The sequence below is a fragment of the Oncorhynchus nerka genome, linkage group LG11 (genome assembly GCF_034236695.1).
Source record: "Oncorhynchus nerka isolate Pitt River linkage group LG11, Oner_Uvic_2.0, whole genome shotgun sequence".
Taxonomy (NCBI): Eukaryota; Metazoa; Chordata; class Actinopteri; order Salmoniformes; family Salmonidae; genus Oncorhynchus; species Oncorhynchus nerka.
In genome coordinates, this window is record NC_088406.1 from 35,872,862 (window position 1) to 35,897,274 (window position 24,413).

At 41.2% G+C, this 24,413-nt stretch overlaps 2 protein-coding genes across 6 annotated transcripts in view; both read right to left on the reverse strand.

Annotated features, from left to right (window-relative positions):
- Positions 1-950: 950 nt before the first annotated feature.
- On the reverse strand, positions 951-9,296 carry LOC115136776 (protein FAM222B-like). Of its 4 annotated transcripts, none has more exons than XM_029672543.2 (3): positions 9,228-9,296; positions 7,055-7,151; positions 951-6,874 (listed from the first exon to the last, which is right to left on the reverse strand). In XM_029672543.2, the coding sequence occupies exons 1-3, from the start codon at positions 9,282-9,284 to the stop codon at positions 4,644-4,646; spliced, it is 2,385 nt and encodes a 794-aa protein (XP_029528403.2). In that variant the 5' UTR covers positions 9,285-9,296; the 3' UTR covers positions 951-4,643. The 4 variants fall into 4 exon arrangements, with proteins under 4 accessions (XP_029528403.2, XP_029528406.2, XP_029528407.2 ...); XM_029672546.2 differs by having other exon boundaries at positions 7,055-7,185; positions 9,228-9,269; XM_029672547.2 differs by having other exon boundaries at positions 8,973-9,268.
- A 334-nt stretch (positions 9,297-9,630) lies between these two features.
- The window catches only part of flot2b (flotillin 2b), a 34,264-nt gene continuing 19,481 nt past the window's right edge, over positions 9,631-24,413 (reverse strand). For both annotated transcript variants that reach the window (XM_029672548.2, XM_065024469.1), the window contains exons 5-11: positions 22,598-22,716; positions 22,053-22,166; positions 20,394-20,513; positions 19,859-20,073; positions 19,359-19,542; positions 13,576-13,725; positions 9,631-13,274 (exon numbers count right to left, since the gene is read on the reverse strand). In XM_029672548.2, coding sequence (XP_029528408.2) covers positions 13,236-13,274; positions 13,576-13,725; positions 19,359-19,542; positions 19,859-20,073; positions 20,394-20,513; positions 22,053-22,166; positions 22,598-22,716 — 941 coding nt within the window. In that variant the 3' untranslated portion in view covers positions 9,631-13,235. The remainder of the gene's footprint in view (positions 13,275-13,575; positions 13,726-19,358; positions 19,543-19,858; positions 20,074-20,393; positions 20,514-22,052; positions 22,167-22,597; positions 22,717-24,413) is intronic.

Consider the following 24,413-nt stretch of genomic DNA (forward strand, 5'->3'; position numbering starts at 1 on the left):
TGTCAGTCATTATTTGAATATGTTGGAAACCCTTTGTATAAAAGTGATAATGCCATTGAAGCTGGTGTTTGGAGGATATATTGGCACGGTTTGCTGGTAACAACAACTGTGCCAATATATCCTCCAAACACCAGCTTCTCTGGCATTATCACTTAATTAGGCAATGGCTACAGTGGTTCTATTGTTGCAGGTGTGACCTTAAGTATTTTTATACATGTTTAGAGTTGAGGAAGTAAATTGGGAAAAATGACACAGACCTGGGTATAGTCAAGGAGGATCCTGGTAACTGTGACATAATCAGACCCCACCCTCGTGTGCCATCAGACCACACCATAACACGTATGTATGGTGACAAACAGATCTGTAGAGCTAACGGAGGTTATTCCTCATCTGCTCAAGTCCATTATTCAAACTAATAAATCTGAACTATATTTGTATTGGCCTTTATTCGATACATTAATATACATATAAAGAGGTGTTGTCCAGTATGCTACAGAAGGTGCCAGTATGAGGCAACAATGATTAGCAGAACCATATCCACTCAAGCTGACGTATTTGCAGGGAGATGGCTCTATCCTGAAAAGGTTTAGCTTGTCCACTTGCCGCAGCTCCACATCCATGAGCTCTGGAGTCTTGAGTTCATCCTACCTAACCTCACACACCCTAGACAGTGATTTCTGACATGTTTGCATTGGTGTCTGTCAAATCTTACATTAGCACACCAACCATATGACTATTGGATATTATTTCTAGACTGTCAACAAATCCATAAAAAATGTATAATCGATGTTTGGGAATTATAAACAATTGGAAGTGTTTAACTTCATTCCATCCATGAATTGACATAGAATGACTATTAGAAATGGTTGTATATCCTTTGAAAATCCCCTGTTTCATAGACATCTCAAGCCTTGCTGTTACAAATAAAATAAACTGAAAATAAAAAGGTATCAGTTTTGCAAATGCAAACTTTATTTTGGTTAAGGGGGGAATGTTAGTGCAAAGCATAGTTCAAGGATAGGTAAGCTGGAATAACACAACCACTGCCATTCATCTCACATTTCCACTTATGTGGAGCAAAAACACTCACCAGCACCATTAACATCACAGTCCCACATTCTGTTCCTACAACTGTCTAGAGGGCAGCAGACCACTATTTTGTCACAACCTTAAAATAGCATGATTCTTTAAAACTAATACAAACCAACATGGCTAAAGAATGTTAGCATCCAAAATGGCACACTACTTTCGAAATAGTGCACCACTTTTGACTATGACCCTAGGTCAAGTCGTACACTATGTAGTGAATAGGATGCCATTTCAGACATAGAATGTAACTAGGCTTTGGGCCATGGTGATTATGGTTGAGGGGAAGGCTTGGTGAGTTTGGTCAGTGATTCAGCAGCAGCCGTTCAGACTCCCAACATTGTCTGGAATCATCGTGGTATGTAAACGCGGACACCTGTCCAGTATCAGTAGTTAGTTAGAAGCTTGGTCCCCCCCAAAATGGATAGATGTGCACCACTGTGTAGTGTGCACACGTATCTAGGCTTTACACCCTTTCTCTCGCACACACCCACACATACTATTTCATATGAAATGTTTCCACTGGGATTAATTTACATTTAAGTCATTTAGCAGACGCTCTTATCCAGAGTGACATTAGAAAGTGTAACTGTAAACCTGACGTTCTCGGGCTGTAGCATGGCTGTACAACATTATAGAACAAGTAAATCAGGTCAAATGGAACAACAGGTACATCGCTTGGTTCACTGCAGCAACAGTTGGTCCATTTCCACTACACAGATTTACAATCTCGCATTTCAAAAATCCATGACAAGACATTATAAATAGGAACCTTTATTCCAATAGTACAACCCATACATCATTACTATACACACACACACTCTTGTGTGTTCAGATTAGAATTCGATAGCAGCTTCAAGGGCCAGGCACATCAGGAACACAACAGTAGTAAGAGCCAAACAGAATCTAGCTACTGCCCTCAGGGAAGAAAGCTCAATCCATAACATTAAAGGTGCTACACAGAACATCTCCCCTATGTGGAAGCTAGGAGAAGTGCAACAGCACTAGGCTGCATTCAAAACAAATGTACCATCTCCCCCACAACATGGAGACACACGCTTGAGCCTTTTACTTTCGGGTTTTGGTCCACCAGCTTTAAACAGCTGTAAAAAACAAAACGTTTTGTTATTAAAAAGATATTTCACAGCAATTTAGATGGTACAATGATTCCCTCCACTATTCAGTGCTTGTTTTTCTCACACATTGAAAATGAGCGAACCGTGTAGAATTTTAGCAACCAGGAAATTAGAGACATTTTTACATTGGCTGCTTGACCGATTTCCACACAGGCAAGGCAAAACAGCTTTCCCATTTTGACAGATGCCGCTCTGGCGGGAGAAATCAATAGGTGTTTATAACAGCACTGGCGGGCAGGTAAGTAATACTGTGAAACACTTATCATTCCCCTAGTACTGCAGATATATTATGGCAATTTTCTGAATGACAATGCAAAAAAATAAAAGGTGTAGCGCCTTTAAGGCTACATAACCCCTATAAATAAAATTACCTCTATGACTTAACATCGCTTACTGAATGCAGCTAGTTGTGAGACATCAGTTTGCATTGTTTTGTGTCTGATCATATGCGTTACTATGGCACCCGTGTGGAAAAACCTATGGCTTCAGGATGCAGTGTTCAAATAAATAAATTAGCTAAGAACTAAATTAGTGTAGGGCATTTGTCACGTAGAAACAACGAAAGAAACGTAGTCCAAAGACCATAGTTACAGCCCAGTGCCACACACCTATGAAACTCTACTTAACACTATTCATACTTATTATCCTTTAAAAGGAGGACTTTTACTTAGCAATTTAACAATGGCCTTAAATGAAAACATATGCAGAAACAATTTTCGATATAGGATGCGACACCATGCACTGTTTAAGGAAATCCGGCATGGTGTAAAAAGTCAACATTTAAGGTAGAAGGTAACTAATATAACATTTAAGGCTTTTTCCCCCAAGAGCTATCAGGGAGGAGGAAAGAGTAAGCCAAATTAAACTGAGGAAAAACGCAGCATGCTAGACCCATAGAAATATCATTACTTAGACGTAATTATATTTCTATGGCTAGACCCATCTACAAGCATGAGGAGGTAACCTGCCTTTAAAATAACTGGAATGAACCTCGGTTCTCCTTTCTAGGTAGTAGAGAGACAATACAGTTCGGGTTAGGCTAGCAAGTGAAGGAAAAGAGGTATCCCAATAAGCAAGCTAGATCTGTTTTCTGAAGCGAACCAGCTTCTGTTAGCGTCACATTCAAGCTCAGTCTTTAGCCGTACTACGACAGTGGATTTTGCTCATACACCTGCCACTAATTCTAGCAGGCTTGTAACTGCACGTTGCACATGGCTAGTCGAATGCCATACTTTTCATTAAGACTCAGTTGACCAAAGTTAACTCTTCAAAGCTGCTTCGTAGGATACCCCTCAGCTTACCAGAACCCCCAGACAGGTAAAGATCCACAAGGAATCCATTCACTTGTTTACAGTAGTATAGTGGTGAAACAAATAAATATTTTAACCTTCCGGTATGTTCGGTTGTACTTGCACACTTGCAAGTGATCAATTTGGTCTAAGCAAACAGACAATTCCTTTCAAGATCAGGGGATTGATCCTACTGGGTTCACATTATTCAAAAAACAATTAATGTTTTTCCCAAAGGGAGGTTTTGTTCCTTTTGTAAATATTTAGAATGACATTTCGATTCTCTTAGTCCTCATACTGAAAGCGTCACTGGAGAAATTCAAGTAGAGACAACTTAATTTAAGTAACAGAACAAGGTAGGGATAAAAAATAAAAACGACTTCAAAAAGTTAAGGTCTTATCACACACAAGAGGACAGGACAAAATGGTTGTAGCAGTACCTTACTCTATATGGGGAGAGATTGAAGTAAGAATATACTCAGACATGAACCTGATTCATATTAGCATACAAAAATACCCATTCAAATGTAAACATGGGGTGTTATTTCCTGGCCTATTTTCAGCCGCTGCATTGGCAGCTATTAGGCCACTAATGTTGTAAAAGGGCGTGGTTGGTTCCATGACAACCTGGGGATAACTATGGTAATTATTATGTGGAAAGGAAGTAGCCCTACTAGGTTCTCTACTTAGTCCTAGATCACAATACAGTATTCCAGAAAATACTACAAGAAGCAGATGTCCATGTTGTGGTATGAGTAAGTATTCTTCATCATTAGAATAACAATCAAAAACCCTTCATCTGGCACTAAGGTTTAACAGATACCTTTAAGGGCTAAGGACCTACTTTTAAAACACATAAGTCAGCGATTAAACATTGAGAGCAGGAGCAACCGACTAGGGAGAACAGTCAATTGATCACTTGCAAGAACTCTACAACATGTGGACACCTGATTATAATCTTGAATCATTCACCAACCATGACACACAACTGGTGAGGTGAAGACTGCTATCTATCTATAATCTTGAATCATTCACCAACCATGACACACAACTGGTGAGGTGAAGACTGCCATCTATCTATAATCTTGAATCATTCACCAACCATGACACACAACTGGTGAGGTGAAGACTGCTATCTATAGCCTGGGTGATGAGCGGGGATATTTCTATCGTTGCCTAGCTCTGGGCCCTGGGCTAGAGCTCTACCCATGGGGGGCCTGTGCATCTTCCCCATGGCACCTGGGTTATGCTGGAAAGCCTGGAAATCCCCAGCCAGGTAATCAGACACGTTCTGCTTCATCAGCTTGGTCTGACCCGAACCTGGGAACCCGGGTCTGGCTCCTGGTCGGTACTGTGATCCTGGTGTGCTGCAGTCTATGGAGGCCCCTGACGGGCCCCCCTGGAAGGCCAAATCCAGAGGGCCAAGACCATCACTTTTGCCTGCTTGTAGGACACTGCCCCATGGAGCCTGCAGGTAGCACCCATTGGTGGAGCTGGGCATGGTGCCACCCGGTGTGCCGGTTACAGAGGGCGAGGGGGTTGTCTTGTCTGATGGGTGTTTAAGGTAGAAGGCTTGTGGCTGCGAGGCCAGCAGCACGTGGGGATAGTTGAGGGTCTTGGCAGGGAAGACAGGCCCAGAGGGGATTTCTCTCCTGGGGTTCTTGCTGGGGTTGGTTCCCTCAGGCAGGTGCTGCATGTGAGCCAGCTGGTGCTGGTTCCAGGAGTGTTGCTGTTGGAGTTGCTGCTGTAACTGATGTTGTAGCTGTTGCTGCTGATTAACCTGTTGGAGCTGCTGTACCTGATTATGTTGTTGCTGCTGATGAACCTGTTGGAGCTGCTGTACCTGATTATGTTGTTGCTGCTGATGAACCTGTTGGAGCTGCTGTACTTGCTGCTGCTGTAACTGCTGCTTTATGTCAGTGTGGAAAGCAGGTGGCAACCTGTTCATGACAGCTATGTTGGGCTGTAGGCCACCAGCAGGGCCCTGGGACTCTCCAGGGGCCTTCTCTGTGGAGCCCAGCAGGCCGGAGGGAAGGAGGTCCAGATTGTGGGGTGTGTTGACCCTGGAGCTGGCATTGATGAGAAGGTTACGGCTGATGGGGCTGGGGTTGGCAATCTGGCCCTCACACACCGAGGTGGCACCCATTCCGGCCCGAGCCTGACAGAACTGGTTGATCTGGTGCACGATGATGCTCAGGTCTGTGCCCGGCCGGTTGTGGTGCAGGCAGGCCGCCATGGATAGCGGGATGGTGGAGGTAGATACAGTTACGTTTGGCGGGACGTCTGCGTCTGGCAGCTTCCTGGGGCCGTAGGGGGGGCCTGGCTGGGGCTGCAGGGCAGAGGGAGGGCCAGGGCCGGCACCGGAGGCCTGGGGGAACTGCTGAGATGGGGGGAGGCCCTGGGAATGTTGCAGACTGGGTGGAAGCTGGGACTGGGTTACGTCAGGCTGGTGCCGGAGGCCCTGGGGGAGAGGCTGTGACAGGCTCTGGGGGTGCTGCATGCCCTGGGAATGTTGCAGACTAGGTGGAGGCTGGGCCTGGGCTAAGTCAGGCAGGTGCCGGAGACCTTGAGCCTGAGCCACAGCCTGCTGTACTAAAGCTTGTTGGTGAGGAAGAGTCTGGTGCTGCAGCGTCTGAGGATGAAAAAGATGCTGCTGCTGTAAGGTTTGTGGCCGAGTCTGATTTTGCTGTCGTGAAGTCTGCATGTGAGGCAAACTTTGCTGCCGCTGGATATTCTGGGGGTGCGCCAGATTCTGCTGTTGCTGCTGTACAGTTTGCAGCTGGGACAAGCTTGGTTGCCGCTGTAAAGTTTGAGGGTGGGCCATGTTCTGTTGCTGTAAAGTTTTAGGGTGAGGTTGAGGAATATTCTGTGGCTGTGAAGTCACACGATGAGCCATGTTGTGCTGCTGTACAGCATGCTGTGGATGTGGGTGGGGGAGGCCCTGTTTCTGGTTCAATGCCTGGTGTTGGCTTTGGGACATGCCCTGGAGGTGGGGGACAGGCTCGGGGAGATTTAAAGAGCTTTGAGCGACGTGTGACCCGCTGTGGAGGTTCATGGCTGCTTTGGGAAGCAGATGGGCTTGGCTGCCGTCTGTGTCTTTGATGGCGCTTTTCCCGGTCGAAGTGCGGAGGACGGCTAGGAGGCCCGCTCTGGTGCTGCTGACCTGAGACTGGTAGGGGCTGTGGCGCTGGCTGGACGTGTCCAACCCGTTCACTGTGCGGCGGATGTGCTTTCTCTGAGGTACTTTGACACTGTTGGGGAAGATCTTTATGGTCAGAGGCTTGTTGGCGACTTTCTTAGCAAAGGCATCTAATTCTGCTGGGGTTGGATAGTTGGCAGATCTCATCTTCTGTGTAGTGTCCCCTAGGATGGAAAGAAGGACAGAGAGAGACAGAACAAGGAATTTTTGCATAACCAAAGTTTCTTCATTCAACTAGTGACTGGAAAGGATTTACAACTCATTAGGTAGAAATATGAATAGGAAACTGATTTTAGATTTCTATGAAACTATAGTATTCAATTCTATCAGATAAAAACACTTACATTGCTGAAGTCCAGTGTTCATCTGCGTGTGGGAGAGAAATCGGGTTGTAGGGTCACCTGATGATGCTGGCAGACAGGCCAGCATGTCACACTTCCACTAATGCAACATGGGAAACACTCTCCTCACCATGCTGAGAGAGACACGCCACATTGACCATGTAAAATGACTCAGCCATAAGGCTATTTATTTCCTGTACATTGTAACCTTTCTAAAATGGCAGTCAGTTGGTAATCAGCCCGCATTTGTGCCTCAGCCTTTTACAGCAAACACCCTGCCTGCCGCTAGACAGACAGAGCAGGGGGCTTAAGATGGAGACGCCGTTTCTCCTTTCCCAGGGCACAGCAGGACATACTGCATGATGGCTACTGGCTAGAGAACCTCAAGCTAGCTCCACCAATCTCTGTATCTGCATCACAAATTACACCCTATATAGTGTACTACTCCTGACCAGGGCCCATAGAGTGGTGAGGAGGAAGAGGAGCTCCACAGACCCTTAGCCTCCAGAAGTAATTTAGCCATTGCGATGTGTAGAGTTGATATTTTGTCAAGTTTTCTTGAGTCAATTAACTCGACATTATTAATGAGTAATCCAGTAAAGTCAGATTTAATCAACAACTACAAGTCAGTTGAAAAAAGGGTAAGGGTACAAGACCATGTACATATGGAAAAATCCCTACATATCCCATCAAGCCAAGCGGGGAGAGGCTGCCTGTTGTCACAGTTCCAAGACCAGTCAGATACTTCCAGCTAACCCTATGCCAATGAAGATGGTGGATCTCAAAACTGAACTTGGATCAGAGTTAAGTAGCAATGATATCCTACGCCAACTGTCGTCTTACGACATATCTTGAAACGGTCATGACTTTAACAAAATACAATTTAAGTTTCTTTCCAGCAAATGACTTAGTTACATGATTGTATAACTAGCAAAGGAGTTTTGAAGTTGAGAGTACAGTATATGAAGTTTGGTAATGAGGTTGAAAACTAGCATAGTTCAGTTAGCCAGCTGGTTTAAATAAAAATGTATTGGTCACAAAGACATATTTAGATGTTATTGCGGGTGTACCGAAATGCTTGTTTAGCCAGGGAAAATGAGCTCAGGTCTAGTGCTTATATGCAGCTCAGTTGGTAGAGCATGGCACTTGCAACCCCAGGGTTGTGGGTTCGATTGCGATTTTTATTTATCTAACCAAGTCAGTTAAGAACAAATTTTTACTAACAATGACTGCCTACTCCGGCCAATCCCTAATGATGCTGGGCCAATAGTGGGGGACCAGTAAGAAAATGTATGCACTCACTACTGTAAGTCAATCTGGATCAGAGTCTGCTAAATGACTATAATGTAAATGCTTTACAATACTAAGTGATGCAGGACAGCTGTGTTTAAAGTATGTTCTGGAACAAAGCTGAATTTGTCAGAACCCAGAAGTCCCAATGACTCAAGAATGCAAAGTCTTACACTGACCAGTTCTTGAAAAGGATGGAGCTACTAGTTACAATAAATATACTCAGACAGTCTGATGACTAGGTCTACCATAAATGTTATTGCATCATTGCGTAAATATCAATAACAGTCATTCAACGTTGGCTCTGGCCTGGGTAGGGTTTCTCTGATCTAGAATGCGAGGACATTAATATAACTAGTTATGAACAAAGACCGTATAAATACAAACTAGCTGGTGTCATCGTTGAGTAGCATTGTCGTCTAGTAGTCAATAGACCACTTAAAATGTAAATGAGCGCTAACTATTTAGCTACACAATATTAGCGTGCCAAAAAGTACTTTTTTTCCAAACAAACTACACAACAGACATTGTAGTTCTAATCAGTAACGTTGCTTAGGCTAACGTACTGTTTACACGAGAGGTTAACCATTAAGTTAGTCAGTTGATAAAGAAGCAAGCAAGTGTTAAATACCTCGAGTCATAGCACCACAAAGCATTGAACACTTCTTTGTGCTGCTAGCGATCAGCTAGGTTAACTAGCTAACGTTAGCCAGCTATCATAACCGGCGTCTGATAGCTACTGAAGTAAACATTTTACAAAAGGAAACGCTGGAAAGTCATAATTCGCAAAATACATACTCCCCCGCGAAATCAAGAGAAAGGTATTTGAGAAAACATTCTTGCGAGATGATCGAACATCGATATTTTGGTTATGATGTTAGCTCACCGATGCTTTTTCTACTGCTTGCTTTCTGCAACAGAAACTTTGAGAAGGCATGCGCATTAGGCACCCGGAGTTCTAGGCCCTTTATTCGGTATATTTTAGGTGTGCATACTGAATGCCTGACTAATATTCCTTGGTGATCTGACAAGAGAAGGAAGTGCTGAGATTCTTCATGCAAGAGGTTTTAAAAACGAATTATGATAAGGATTGATTGAATGAATGACAGGCCTTGGCTCAAGATAGTAAAGTATTGCATTCTAGCAAGACTAACTGGTTTTACATGCCATGAATGTGTCAGCTAGCTTTGATCATACTGTTCACCCCAGACCATATATCAATATCTATGATGTACACCCACCCTGTTGTCAACTGAATTATTACATTGCCATTAGAAAAACAGCACAACTATTTGTTGTAATTTTATTAGAATGACAGATGACAAATATGGTAATTTTATATAATGTTACAGATTAATAACATTCACACATATGTAGGATCACTTGTGTCCTGTTGAGAAAAAACATCTACATTATCACAAAACTGGTGGCATAAGTACATGCACTGTGAATGATTATCTCTACATTTGACACAACAGTAAAGTGATGATTTTCACACAAAAAATGACAAAAGCACATTTCCAAATTACCTCTGGATCAAACATACAATATCTTCAGTGGTTTGTCTACAAATTGTATGCTTAGCCAGAACAATGCATTTGGACGTGAAGCCACAATGCAACTCAAAAATCAAAATTACAGCTGCTACACAACTGACACATTTTCACAGTATTAGAAAAATTACATTGGCTGCAATGAGTCAAATCAATGAGGGCAGCAAAAAATAAACATAACAGTTTCACAGTCCTTCATAGTAGTAACTTACAGTTGACTTATTACAAAGAATGTTACGATATGTCTGGGAGGGGGAAAGGACAACATTTTTCCAATTGAACATGGTTTGAGAACTGATATTCTTTACAAAAAAGCACTGAGCAAGTTAGAATCGGTCTACTTACATGATAGCTGGACTATTCCCATCTTGGTTTGCCATTTCCCATGATCTTATGTTAAATAGTGCAAGTCACCAAATCAGTGATGATGGCATCCACATATATTAAAAATGAACAAGATCTGCCATTTCCCTATCCTTGTACAAAGGGCTACTCTCCACCTTGTTTAAGATAACGTAAATAGTGATACTAAACAAGAAGAAAGTTAGTCTACCTCCACAAAAAAAGCCAATATAATCAGATGGTGATTATCCATCTTGGAATGAGCTCAACAAACAGATCATAAACATGGAGGTAATGTGGAATGACAATAGTATAACAGCACATATACCCATTTTCACAATTATATTTCATTAAAAGCAAGATAAATTACTAAATACATTGAGTAGCATTGTCTGAACAGGAGTGATATCTTTCTCTGACAAGTGTATGATATACAAAGTTATCTTTAGCTAAAATTACATTGTGCACAGAACCTGAAGGGCTGTCTTACATGGTTTAACATTGACATATTACTATATAAAACTGCAACCCCCCCCCCCCAAAAAAAAAACAAGTGTCTGTCAATGTTAGTCAAGTCACACTAATCAAATGAAACATGAAATTAAGAAATCAACAGAATGAACAAACTCATTTCTTAAACATATCCCAGCTCGTGTTTTTATAATATATATAAAAATCAAAAACTTGTGTATAATAAAAAATGATAAGGTGCAATGACTAGTATTTGGCTATGAGTAACACCATTTTACTTCTTCTTTGACTCAAAAACCCTTCAATATTTCACATACTGAACCTTCTCCAGGGCAAAGAGTTATCTCAATAAATTACCCTGGATCATAGCATCCCACAAAATTCATAATCTCTCCCTCAAACTTCAAGTCAATTCAGTACTTCAACTTACTTTGAGCCAATTCAGAAACATGCATCATAGCCAAAGAAATAAAGGTCTGGCAATCAGGTTTCTGTGATTAGTTTAAAAAAAAAGGCCATTATTGTTGCTATAAATGAAAGTGTTAGGAATAATGTACTAAACATATTATTTTACAACATACAACTAAATGAAAACACATGATTGCTTGTTGAGTGGGAAGAATTCCCAGTTACTCAGAGTTTTGTAGTAGAAGCCTAAATAAATTTGAGGATAGTAAGCACCTTATTTTATGTAGCACTTCATACAAATTGTCACCTGATTGTGAAAACCCATAACTCATCATAAAAGGATACAAATAAAATCAGTTAAATTAAAAGTTATATACAGAGTACAGTAATTTCCATAACCTATACAATAATCACATGATAGCAAGAATGGATAATGACTCAGTAATCATGAAGTGTATAATTGGCAAGGTGAGTACACCTTTGGATGAAAATCACTGAGGTTGCTCTTCTTAACAGCTAACTGTTCACTGAAATTACATGGTAAGGTAGAGACTAGAGGTATATAAGTTAAACAAAAAAAGGCTCAGTTCATGCTAAATGATAACAATGCATCCCATGTGATCTACTGATTGTAAAAGGCTTCCATGATTAAAAAAGTAGTGAACTCGAAGATACATAGAGTATATAAAGGAGCAGCAGTACATGCAGATATTCTGGTCCTGTAGAAATTAAGGCACCAGAGGTTAAAAAAAAATTAACTTCATATAAAAAAATATATATACAATGGGGAGAACAAGTATTTGATACACTGCAGATTTTGCAGGTTTTCCCACTTACAAACCTGCACAAGGCTGGGATGGGCTACAGGACAATAGGCAAGCAGCTTGGTGAGAAGGCAACAATTGTTGGCGCAATTATTAGAAAATGGAAGAAGTTCAAGATGACGGTCAATCACCCTTGGTCTGGGGCTCCATGCAAGATCTCACCTCGCATCAATGATCATGAGGAAGGTGAGGGATCAGCCCAGAACTACACGGCAGGACCTGGTCAATGACCTGAAGAGAACTGGGACCACAGTCTCAAAGAAAACCATTAGTAACACACTACGCCGTCATGGATTAAAATCCTGCAGCACACGCAAGGTCCCCCTGCTCAAGCCAGCGCATGTCCAGGCACGTCTGAAGTTCGCCAATGACCATCTGGATGATCCAGATGAAGAATGGGAGAAGGTCATGTGGTCTGATGAGACAAAAATAGAGCTTTTTGGTCAAAACTCCACTCGCCGTGTTTGGAGGAAGAAGAAGGATGAGTACAACCCCAAGAACAACATCCCAACCGTGAAGCATGGAGGTGGAAACATCATTCTTTGGGGATGCTTTTCTGCAAAGGGGACAGGACGACTGCACCGTATTGAGGGGAGGATGGATGGGGCCATGTATTGCGAGATCCTGGTCAACAACCTCCTTCCCTCAGTAAGAGCATTGAAGATGGGTCGTGGCTGGCCCTTCCAGTATGACAACGACCCGAAACACACAGCCAGGGCAACTAAGGAGTGGCTCCGTAAGAAGCATCTCAAGGTCCTGGAGTGGCCTAGCCAGTCTCTAGACCCGAACCCAATAGAAAATCTTTGGAGGGAGCTGAAAGTCCGTATTGCCCAGCGACAGTCCCGAAACCTGAAGGATCTGGAGAAGGTCTGTATGGAGGAGTGGGCCAAAATCCCTGCTGCAGTGTGTGCAAACCTGGTCAAGCACTACAGGAAACGTATGATCTCTGTAATTGCAAACAAAGGTTTCTGTACCAAATATTAAGTTCTGCTTTTCTGATGTATCAAATACTTATGTCATGCAATAAAATGCTAATTAATTACTTAAAAATCATACAATGTGATTTTCTGGATTTTTGTTTTAGATTCCGTCTCTCACAGTTGAAGTGTACCTATGATAAAAATTACAGACCTCTACATGCTTTGTAAGTAGGAAAAACTGCCAAATCGGCAGTGTATCAAATACTTGTTCTCCCCACTGTGTGTGTGTGTGTGTGTGTGTGTGTGTGTGTGTGTATTGAAGGCAGTCTATGGGAGTGCATAAAACAGATATCGGAGTAGAAGGGAGAGATTGTTTTCAGGCCTGAGCATAGGTCATCTTCTGCAGTAGTGGGATCTGTTGAATAGAAAACAAAAACAATTCAATTTAGGTTAGGTTAGAAAAAAATATTGTATTCTAAGGTTTAATTTCAATATTTCTGAAAAAATTGCATGTAGGCTGGAAAATCCAACAGCACCAATAGGATCCTATGCAACATATTAGCTAATTCATAGAATTACTAGAACAGACATTACCACTCTATTCAAGTCAACGTTCCATGATAGGTGGACCATCTGGCAGCAATAATGAGTGTTATTCTATTTCTATAGACACACTAATATATGTTTCACATACCATAGACCACACCACTAATTACCTTTGATAAGTCAATTCCAGTGAGGGCATTGACGGACACTGGAAGTTCAGCCAGGAGCCGATTCACTTCCCCAGTCACACGGTTGCCCTTCCCGCTCAGGATGACTATCTCATTGGTCCTGGCCAGCGGTGCCGCCACCTTGGCTGCAATCTAGAAAGACATGGGCACATTGAGATGTTTTTTTATTGTGCTCACATCACAAGACAGGTTTAAGGTATATGATGTCATATTACATCAACCTCTGGTTGAACAAATCACTTGTGAGTCACTTTAAAATGGTGTAATCTCCATTTGTACTACCACCTCTAACACTGGCTGACAAAGATACTGTAGATAACTACTGGTGGGTTATGACTGATACTACTGTACTTTGTCCAGTCAAAAAGAAACAAACAAATAAAAGTCAAACACTGGCTTGTCATTATTACAGTGATGAGATTAACTGTTTATTACTGCTTTATTAATATTAAATGTGACTAGGTTTACCTGGGGGCATGATAATGAGTGTGTCTACCAATGTTGTGTTCAAGACCACCTAAAGCGAGACTGATTCAAGACCTAGATCGGAGCAAATCGAGTCAGAGCCAAGACCGAGACCGGGAGAGGGACAAGGGGTCCGAGACCGAGTCAAGACTGAGACCAGAAAAATGTCCAATTCAAAACCACCATTTGCCAAATCACCACAATAAGAGTTAAAAATGTCCAATATTTCTGTGTTCATATTTCAGAACATATGGATTCTTTGGACATTCAGAATACTGAAAAAATGCATGCTGATGGAAAATATAGCGACTCTACAAATTATTACTAACCCAAACACAGTGGGGAACAATGGGCCTTCTACACCTTCAGAGAAGGGCTAAGGATTTATAAAATAATGATTATAATACAATAATGATAATTATATAACTATCTTCAATAATGTTCTGATTTAATCTCTTCAGTTTTTGTTGGAAAGGGTTAACACTGAAGGGAAAAAAAATCCAATCAGGATTTAACTTCACTGATCTCTAGGGAGCTAAATCTAGCTAGTTAAAAATCAGCCATTGGATAGGCTAAATAAAGGTGTCTGGGATTCAACTGTATTAGGACAAAATTTGGAGTGACAGTGGAATCAACCAATCACAATTTGACTTAACGGGTAGGACTGTTTTTACAAAAACATATGGAAACTTCTGCCTTCTTGCTGGCCAACTGGTCACTGCTCAATAGTGAGCTGTAGTTTTCCCACGATCTAGCTAGATGAAGTTTGATTTGAACAAAAGCTATTTGTCACATGCGCAGAATACAACAGGTGTAGTAGACCTTACTGTAAAACGCTTACTTACAAGCCCTTAACCAACAGTGCAGTTCAAAAAAGAGTTAAGAAAATATTTACCAAATAAACGAAAGTAAAAAATAATAAACGAAGTTGCAAGGTTATATACAGGGGGTACCGAGTCAATGTGTGAGGGTACAGGTTAGTCAAGGTAATTTGTACATGTACACTACAGTTCAAAAGTTTGGGGTCACTTAGAAATGTCAGTTTTTGAAAAGAAAGCAATTTTTGTCCTTTAAAATAACATCAAATTGATCAGATATGACGGTAGGGGCGGCAGGTAGCCTAACGGTTAGAGCGTTGGGCCAGTAACCAAAAAGTGTTATGGACAGATAGATTAATCTAAGTTTGAGGTGTTCAGATCACAAAGAAGAACATTCGTGAGACGCCGAAAAGATGCTGGAGGAGCACTTGACGCCATCTGTCAAGCACGGTAGAGACAATGTGATGTTCTGGGGGTGCTTTGGTGGTGGTAAAAGTGGAAGATTTGCACAGGGTAAAAGGGATCTTGAAGATTTTGCAATGCCATGCCATACTCTGTGGACAGCGCTTAAATGGATCCAATTTCCTCCTACAACAGGACAATGACCCAAAACACAGCTCTAAACTATGGAATAACTATTTAGGGAAGAAGCAGTCCGGGTGGCCCTTTTTTTTTTTTTTTTACCTTTATTTAACTAGGGAAGTCACTTAAGAACAAATTCTTATTTTCAATGACGGCCTAGGAACAGTGGGTTAACTGCCTGTTCAGGGGCAGAATGACAGATTTGTACCATGTCAGCTCGGGGATTTGAACTTGCAACCTTTCGGTTCCTAGTCCAACGCTCTAACCACTAGGCAACCCTGCCGCCCCCTAATTGCAGTTTATGGCTTGGGGGTAGAAGCTGTTAAGGAGCCTTTTGGTCGTAGACTTGGTGCTACGGTACTGCTTGCCGTGCGGTAGCAGAAGGAACAGTCTATGACTTGCGTGACTGGAGACTGACAACAATTTGTGGGTCTTTCCTCTGATATCGCCTAGTATATAGGTCCTGGATGGCAGGAAGCTTGGCTTTGAGTACACGTCCTGGTAATCCGTCTGGCCTCGCGGCTTTGTGAATGTTGACCTGTTTAAAGTGAGTCACTGGTACTCCCTGCTTTAGTGTTTGCTTGTAAGCTGGAATCAGGAGGATAGAATTATGGAGAGCTTTGTATGAGTGTGTGGAGTAAAGGTGGTGTGGAGTTTTTTTCCCCCCTCTGGTTGCATATTAGACATTGCACATGCTGGTAGAAATTAGGTGAAACAGATTTAAGTTTGCCTGCATTAAGGTTACCGGCCACTAGGAGCGCTGTTTCTGGATAAGCATTTTCTTTTTTGCTTACGGCCTTATACAGCTCGCTGAGTGCAGTCTTAGTGCCAGCATCTGTTTGTGGTGGTAAATAGACGGCAACAAATAATACAGATGAGAACTCTATTGGTAGATAGTGTGGTCTACAGCTTATCATAAGGTACTCTACCTCAGGCGAGCAATACCTTGAGCCTTCTTTAATATTAGACATCGCACACCAATTGTTTTTGACAAATAGACACACACCCCCGTCCATAGTCTTACCAGGCGTAGCTTCTCTGTCCTGCCGATGCATAGAAAATCCTGCCAGCTTTATCCATGCCGTCATTCAGCCTTTTTATCCAAGCTACTCAATACTGCCCCCCAGTCCCAAAGAAGTTAATAAAGGATAAGCAGTCTAAACTCAGACATAAACCAGCAGGTCCCAATCATAAGAATACAATACCATTAAGTGCCCAGAGTAAACTGCCTGCTACTCAGGCCTAAAAGCTGTAATATGCATATAATTAGTAGATTTGGATAGAAAACACTGAAGTTTCTAAAAACGGTTTGAATGATATCTGTGAGTATAACAGAACTCATATGGCAGGCAAAAACCTGAGAAAAAATCCAACCAGGAAGTGGGAAATCTGAGGTTTGTAGTTTTTCAAGTCATTGTCTATCGAATATACAGTGTCTATGGGGTCATATTGCACTTCCTAAGGCTTCCACTAGATGTCAACAGTCTTTAGAACCATGTTTGAGGCTTCTACTGTGAAGGAGGGGGGAATGAGAGCTGATTGAGTCAGGTGTCTGGCAGAGTGCCATGAGCTCAGTCTCGCGTGCTCCCGTGAGAGTTAGCTGCGTTCCATTGCATGTCTACAGACAAAGGAATTCTCTTGTTGAAACATTATTGAAGATGTATGATAAAAACATCCTAAAGATTGATTCTATACTTCATTTGACATGTTTCTACGAACTGTAATATGACTTTTCGTCAGAACTTTCGCCTGGACTTGCCCACGCCTCCTGAGTTTGGATTTGTGTACTAAACGCGCAAACAAAAAGGAGGTATTTGGACATAAAGTCCATAATTTATCGAACAAAACAAACATTTATTGTGGGACTGGGATTCCTGGGAGTGCATTCTGAAGAAGATCAAAGGTAAGTGAATATTTATAATGCTATTTCTGACTTCTGTTGACTCCACAACATGGCGGGTATCTGCATTGCTTGTTTTTGTGTCTGAGCGCCGTACTCAGATTATTGCATGGTTTTCTTTTTCCGTAAAGTTTTTTTGAAATCTGACACAGCGGTTGCATTAACTTTTTATGGCTGCAGGGGCAGTATTGAGTAGCTTGGTTGAAAAGGTGTCCATTGTAAACGGCCAGCTCCTCAGTCTCAGTTGCTAATATATGCATATTATTATTAGTATGGGATAGAAAACACACTGACGTTTCTAAAACTGTTTGAATTATGTCTGTGAGTATAACAGAACTCATATTGCAGGCAAAAACCTGAGAGATTTTTTCTGGGGGTGGCAGATTTTCAACCTAGCTCTCATTGAAATTACAGCGAGATATGGATGAGTTTTCATTTCCTACGCCTTCCACTAGATGTCAATAGAACTTTGTCTGATGACTAATGTGAAGGGGGGTCGAATGAGACAGGAAATAGTCACCACTGCCACGAGTTGACCATGCTTTCACTATGCGCGTTCACAAGGGAAGGACCTGCGTTCCACCGCTCTTTTGAAGTCATTATAATTCTCCAGTTGGAACGTTATTCTAGATGTATGTAAACAACATTCTAAAGATTGATTCAGTACATCATTTGACATGTTTCTACTGACTGTTACGGAACTTTTGGACATTTCGTCCCGTTATAGTGGACGCGCTTTGTGACTTTGGAATTGTTTACCAAACGCGCTATCCAAAGTAGCTAATTGGACATAAACAACAGACATTATTGAACAAATCAAGCATTTATTGTGGACCTGGGATTCCTAGGACTGCATTCTGATGAACTTCATCAAAGGTAAAGAAACATTTATCATGTGTTTTCTTTTTTCTGTTGACTCCAACATGGAGGCTAATTTTTCTATTGTTCTGAGCGCCGTCTCAGATTATTGCATGCGTTTCTTTTTCCGTAATTTAAAAAAAGAATCTGACACAGCGGTTGCATTAAGGAGAGGTATATCTATAATTCCATGTGTATAACTTGTATTATCATCTACATTTATGATGAGTATTTCTGTAAATTGATGTGGCTCTCTGCAAAATCACCGGATGCTTTGGAACTACTGAACATAACACACCAATGTAAACTGAGATTTTTGGATATAAATATGAACGTTATCGAACAAAACATACATGTATTGTGTAACATGAAGTCCTATGAGTGTCGCACACAGTGGCTGGATTTACAACAAGTTTATCTTTAAAATGGCGTAAAATAGTTGTATGCTTGAGGAATTTTAATTATGGGATTTCTGTGGGTTTTGAATTTGGCGCCCTGCAATTTCACTGGCTGTTGGTGAGGTGGGACGCTACCGTCCCACATATCCCAGAGAGGTTAACATCATGCTGTGTGTGACTGCTGTCTTTCCATCGTCCCTATGCAATGGTGTAGTGGTGCCTGGAGAAGTGGGTATACTCTAATTTTGCCAAAGAAGTTCCCAAACGGCCTGCCCAGTGAAGGAAAGGCACCCTGTGTGACAAAATCCTGTGTTTTTTTAACGAGTTTTGCTATAGATTTTTCAGAATTGCACTCTCAAAATCACACTTTTTTTTTTTAAATAGAAAAAAAAAAGACAGTCCACAACCATGTTTAAACCACATCAAGCTTATTGGGTGGGCCTGCCAGGGCTCCAAACAGACACTCACTGTCCGAGACAGAGTCAAGACCGATCTGACACCAAGACAAGACAGAGATACTCAATATATGGTTTTGAGACTGGTCTTGAGTACTACAACACTGGTGTCTACAGTAAATCTACACATTACTACCTCAACATGAATACATCTGTATTAAGGTCTTGTCAAGGCAGTAGTGATTTAATCTGATTAAATCTAAACAATTCAAACACACATGTAGATACACTGCATTTAAAAACAATAAACACAATATGACTTATGTGACTTAAATCCATAGTGTGTTACCTTGGGTAGGGCCTCCAGGACCAGAGCAGTCTTGGCTGCCTCTCCATACTGCTGGTAGGCCTCAGCCTTCAGCCTCATCTTCTCAGCCTCAGCCTTCCCTATAGCCTCTATGGAGCAGGCCTCTGCCTCGCCTATCCTCCGGATCTTCTCTGCCTCCGCCTGGGCCAACAGAACCTTCTTCATCCTGAAAGACACAACACACTCGTATCAGAACTAAATGGAAACTAGATTGATTTCCGAAACAAACAATTTGTATGTAATTCATATGCTATTATTGTGTGATTACCATTTAACCTGATCACTTAGTAAATACCGGGACATTTTTGCACTGTTAAATGAAGTGCTACCAATCTATATGTCTTGAAGCATTCCAGACTGCACAAAAGTTGAGTGGAATCACTAGTGAAGGACATAGTTTGTATGTTACAGATAGGTATGTTACAGATAGGTAAACATATAATGGGAAATGTGTTCTGTTATAATATAAAAGGTGTTCCTACTTCTGTCCCTCAGCCAGCTGCTGCATCTTGTATGCCTCTGCCTCGGCAGGCCTCTTCACCATGGCGATGAGCTCCTTCTCTGTGCGGACAATCTCCTTCTCCTCAATGGTGATCTGCTTCTTCCTCTGAACCACTTCAATCTCTATCTCCTCCAGCCTGATCTTCTGCTGTTCTTTAGCTGCCTGCAGCTCATAGGCCAGCTGAGCTTCCGCTTTCTGGAGACAGAGGGACAGAGAGAGACATGACCATGACGTCCATGTTGAAGCACACAGACAGAGAGACAGGATCATGTTGATAGAGGAGTTTTAATGTTAAGGTTGGCTGGGGGGAGCATTTGGCTGCTTAGGGCTATATTCAATGTTCATTCCAGGCTCTCTGATCACGTAAGATGTCGCATTACTTAAATTACTAACGCCTAATGATAATTAAGACTCGGATGGACCAACATCATAGAATCATTTAGTAGACTGGAATTTCTACCACACTGTACTGATTTAACTAGCATTCAAGAGTGGAGCGTAAAGTTCATGCAGACCTTGGTGTTGACTTCTTGGTTGAAAGCAGCCTTCTGCAGTTCAAGTTTTCGTTTGGAGTCGGCCATCTTGGTGTCGGCCAGGAACTTGACATCCATCATCTCCTTCTTGCACTCTGCTTCCTGACGAGAGAGTGAGAGAGAATAATATACATGAGAGAGAGGGTGAGAGGAAAAGGGGAAATTAATAAAATGAGCATACAAACCTCTCAAATGAAAAGTATGTATATTAATACAGACAAACAGAGCCCAGAAATAACTGCCTGTCACAACTTCCGCCGAAGTTGGTCCCTCTCCTTGTTCGGGTGGTGTTTGACGGTCGACGTCACCGACCTTCTAGACATTGCTGATCCATTTTTCATTGGTTTTGTCTCGTCTTCCATCACACGTTATTTACTGTTGTGCCTCCTCTCTTACAAAAGCTTTCCAGAACATGCAAACTGCTTTTTATACTGTTCAACATACCTTGTGTCAATTGAAGCTTATCCTCAATACTGACAAAATTAAACTAATGGTGTTTTCTAATGCAAGAAATAGACCTCTGAACCTTTCACCTATTACTACTACTACCTGTCAGGGCAAGGAGATTGAGGTTGTAACTTCATATAAATATCTTGAAATTTTAATTGATGACAGCCTCTTTTAAATGGCATATTCAACAACTTACAAAAAAATTGAAGCTGAAATTGGGATTTTATTTTATTTTAGGAATAAGGCTTGTTTTTCTTTTGAAGCCAGAAGGAGGCTAGTATCAGCTACATGTATGCCTTTACTAGACTATGGGGATATTTTATATGACTGCTTCCGCTCAGTGTTTGAGATCAATTGACACTCTTTACCAAGGCACTTTGAGATTTATTTTAAACTGCAAAACCCTTACGCACCACTGCACTTTGTATACCAGGGTTGGCTGGCCTTCTCTAGTCACTCGTAGGCTCAGTCACTGGTATACTTTTATTCACAAAGCCATTTTGGGTTTATTACCTTTTTATTTGTGCATTTTTATTGTTCAGAAATGTGGTGGGTACTCTTCGTTCACTGGACTTTATCCTGCTAACTGTTCCAAATGTCCGAACTGAATTTGGTAAAAGGGCTTGTATGTACTCTGCGCCATCGTCTTGGAACACCTTACAAAATACTTTTAAACTGGAAGGACTTGACCCGATTGGTGTTTTTAAATCACTGATGAAGGATTTGAGGCTGATTCCCTGACGTGTCAATGTTTTTAATTTGCTGTTTTATACTCTTGTGAATTCAATGGTTTTTACTAGATTATTTGTAGTTCTTCATGATGTCTGCCTATCTTGGCCAGGGCGCTCTTGAAAAATAGATTTTAATCTCAATGAGCCCTTCCTGGTTAAATAAAATAAAACACCTGGTTTCAATCCCATCAATTACATGTTGTGTATTTAACCCTCTGTCTCCCCTTATGTCTTTGTTGGTGATTGTTTGTTGTATGTTTTGTGCAAGTCATGTTCTGGTGTGCGACGGGTTTTGTACCCTTTTTATATTATTTTTGTATATATTGGTTTTCTGAGATTTTTAGCATTTATTAAACTGCTCCATTTATACCAAGTTCACACTCCTGCGCCTGACTTCTCGGTCACCAGCACGCACTCATTACACCGCCCTCTGGAATTAATAAAGTTCATTGAATCTTACTCTTATCCCAGCATCCCTTTCTGCCTCTGCCACACCGATGTCTGCATCCCTCTGAACTGCTGCTGTCTGAGTTTTCCCCAGGGAGCTCAGGTAGTCCAGTTTATCATAGACATCCTACAACACGCACACACACAAGCTCAGATTACAACACACAACCTGAGACACTTGAGGGAACAAAAATGTCAATAAAATGTCCAACAACATGTGATAACATCTAATTGATTGTAGCCCTTGCAGTAAAGAGCTGATAATTAAATGTGGATCTCATTGATGGGGACTGTGACAGTCCTAGGCTAATTCTTATCTATTAGAATTTCTACCAGTCCACAATCAATCATAATCAACAACGGTGAAGACTAGTTAATTGGAGTCACCTCCCAATCAACATCATCCATTAAATTCCATAGGAAAACAAGCACCAATACACATGGAATGTAAAATATATATATATATTTTTTTAAAGTCACACGATAAACACAGCAAAGGCAAAAACAACAACATTCAAAATATAAAAAAAGGTGTGTTTAACTGCCCAACAGACTCACCTTGATAGTGAAGCTGAGGATCTCGATGCCCATCCTGCCCACGTCGGGAGCTGCCACCTCCCTTACCAGCTGGGCAAACTTGTCCCTGTCCTGGTAGATTTGCTCCACTGTCAGTGTGCCTGTGGAGAGGGGAGAGCAGCAGAGCCCGTCAGTGTCTCTACAACACTGGATATAGACCCACTTCCCTTACTGACTACTTTATTAAAGCTATCCCACATGGTTGTCAAATAATCACTGAAATTCATGGGTATTTACAAAGACAAAATGCATTGTTAAAAGCACAGATCTATAAAGTCGTCATCATCATATAGTAAAACATGATAAAAATCTCATAATACAGAACACATAATGTTTACTTTTCAATAGTGCAGTCTATATATTCTTGGATTTCATGTTTGTGGTTTTAGAAGTTACCAATGGTGGAAAAAGTACCCAACTGCCATACTTGAGTAAAAGTAAAGCTACCTTAATCGAAAATGACTCAATTAAAAGTCACCCAGTAAAATTCTACTTGAGTAAAAGTCTAAGTATTTGGTTTAAAATATACTAAGTAAAAGTATAAATAATTTAAAATTCCTTAAATTAAGCAAACTGGATGGCACCCTTTGTTTTTTTCATTTACAGAAAACCAAAGGCACACTCCAACATTCAGATATCATTTACTAGTGACGGGCATTTCGGCTCTTTTCAGTGAGCTGGCTCGTTCGGCTCGGCTCAGCTCACCAAAAGGAGCTGGCTCTTTTGGCTCTCAAATGGCTCATTAAAAAAATATATGTTTTGTATTTTTTCAAGTCAAACAGTTTGAGATACTATGACTATGATTGGTGTTAAAATAAGTAGAATTAAATTAAATCATACTCTACCTTAACCACAACGTATTTAAAAAATGCATTGGTTTGTTATGGAAAAGAATGCTATTAAACATTTTTGGATTTAAAGTATACATTTTGTATGTATATTATCAAATGCATATAAATCTAATCATTCAAAACGAACACAATCTGAACAGTATAATAGAATATTGCACCATATCAAAGAAAAATTAATAACAATTTGCAAAACTGCAGCATCCCACAAATTGAAAATGTAAAAAAAGATGCTATTACATGTGCATTTAAAGATGAACTTTAATGTATATAAACAAAGTGCATATAAATGTAACAAACAGATGCATTGACAATGGCCAGGGTAGAGATGATGGCATCATTTGACTCAAGAAACCGCTTCAACATATAAAATGTTGAATTCCACCTTGTAGTGCAGTCTTGTTTAGGCCTCAGCTCAGGCATCCCCATCTGGTGTTGTGTAGACTTTCGTTTTTCAGCACCTACTGTGCTCCTGTGGAAGTATTCCACAGCTGCTTTCACTTTGTCCACAGTGGGCTTCATCACCTTCAGAGCATCTCTTACAATCAGGTTGATTGTGTGGGCAAGACATGGATGGGTCCATTTAAACATTTTCATGGTTTTGGTTATGTTAGCTGCATTGTCGCTAACAAAACAGACCACTTTTCCATCTACTTGCCATTCTCTGGCCACTCTCAACAGTTCCCCTGCCAAAGTTCTCTGAGGTGTGTCTGTCGCTGAACTCAAAGCAGTCCAGAAGACAAAAAATATTCAATGAAGTGCAAGTAAACGACAAGTAAGAAGTGGTTACCCTTGGCATCCAGCAGTCAGTGCAGTAGCCTTTTGAACTCTTTCCTGCACTGAAGCCTGTGTGCTCTCGTACAGTTGTGGAATAAGTGATTTTTAACGAGTTTTCCTGCTTGGAATTGTGTACATTGGATTTAGACTACTGCTATAATTTCTAAAACCTC

What these genes read in the sequence shown, in the direction of transcription:
- LOC115136776 (XM_029672543.2), bottom strand. Translation starts at nt 9,284, where the DNA reads ATGCGCATGCCTTCTCAAAGTTTCTGTTGCAGAAAGCAAGCAGTAGAA. An exon ending in AAGCAGTAGAAAAAGCATCG is followed by an intron (nt 7,152 to 9,227) that starts GTGAGCTAACAT and finishes ATGTTGCATTAG; the next exon opens with TGGAAGTGTGACATGCTGGC. An exon ending in GAACACTGGACTTCAGCAAT is followed by an intron (nt 6,875 to 7,054) that starts GTAAGTGTTTTT and finishes TTTCCATCCTAG; the next exon opens with GGGACACTACACAGAAGATG.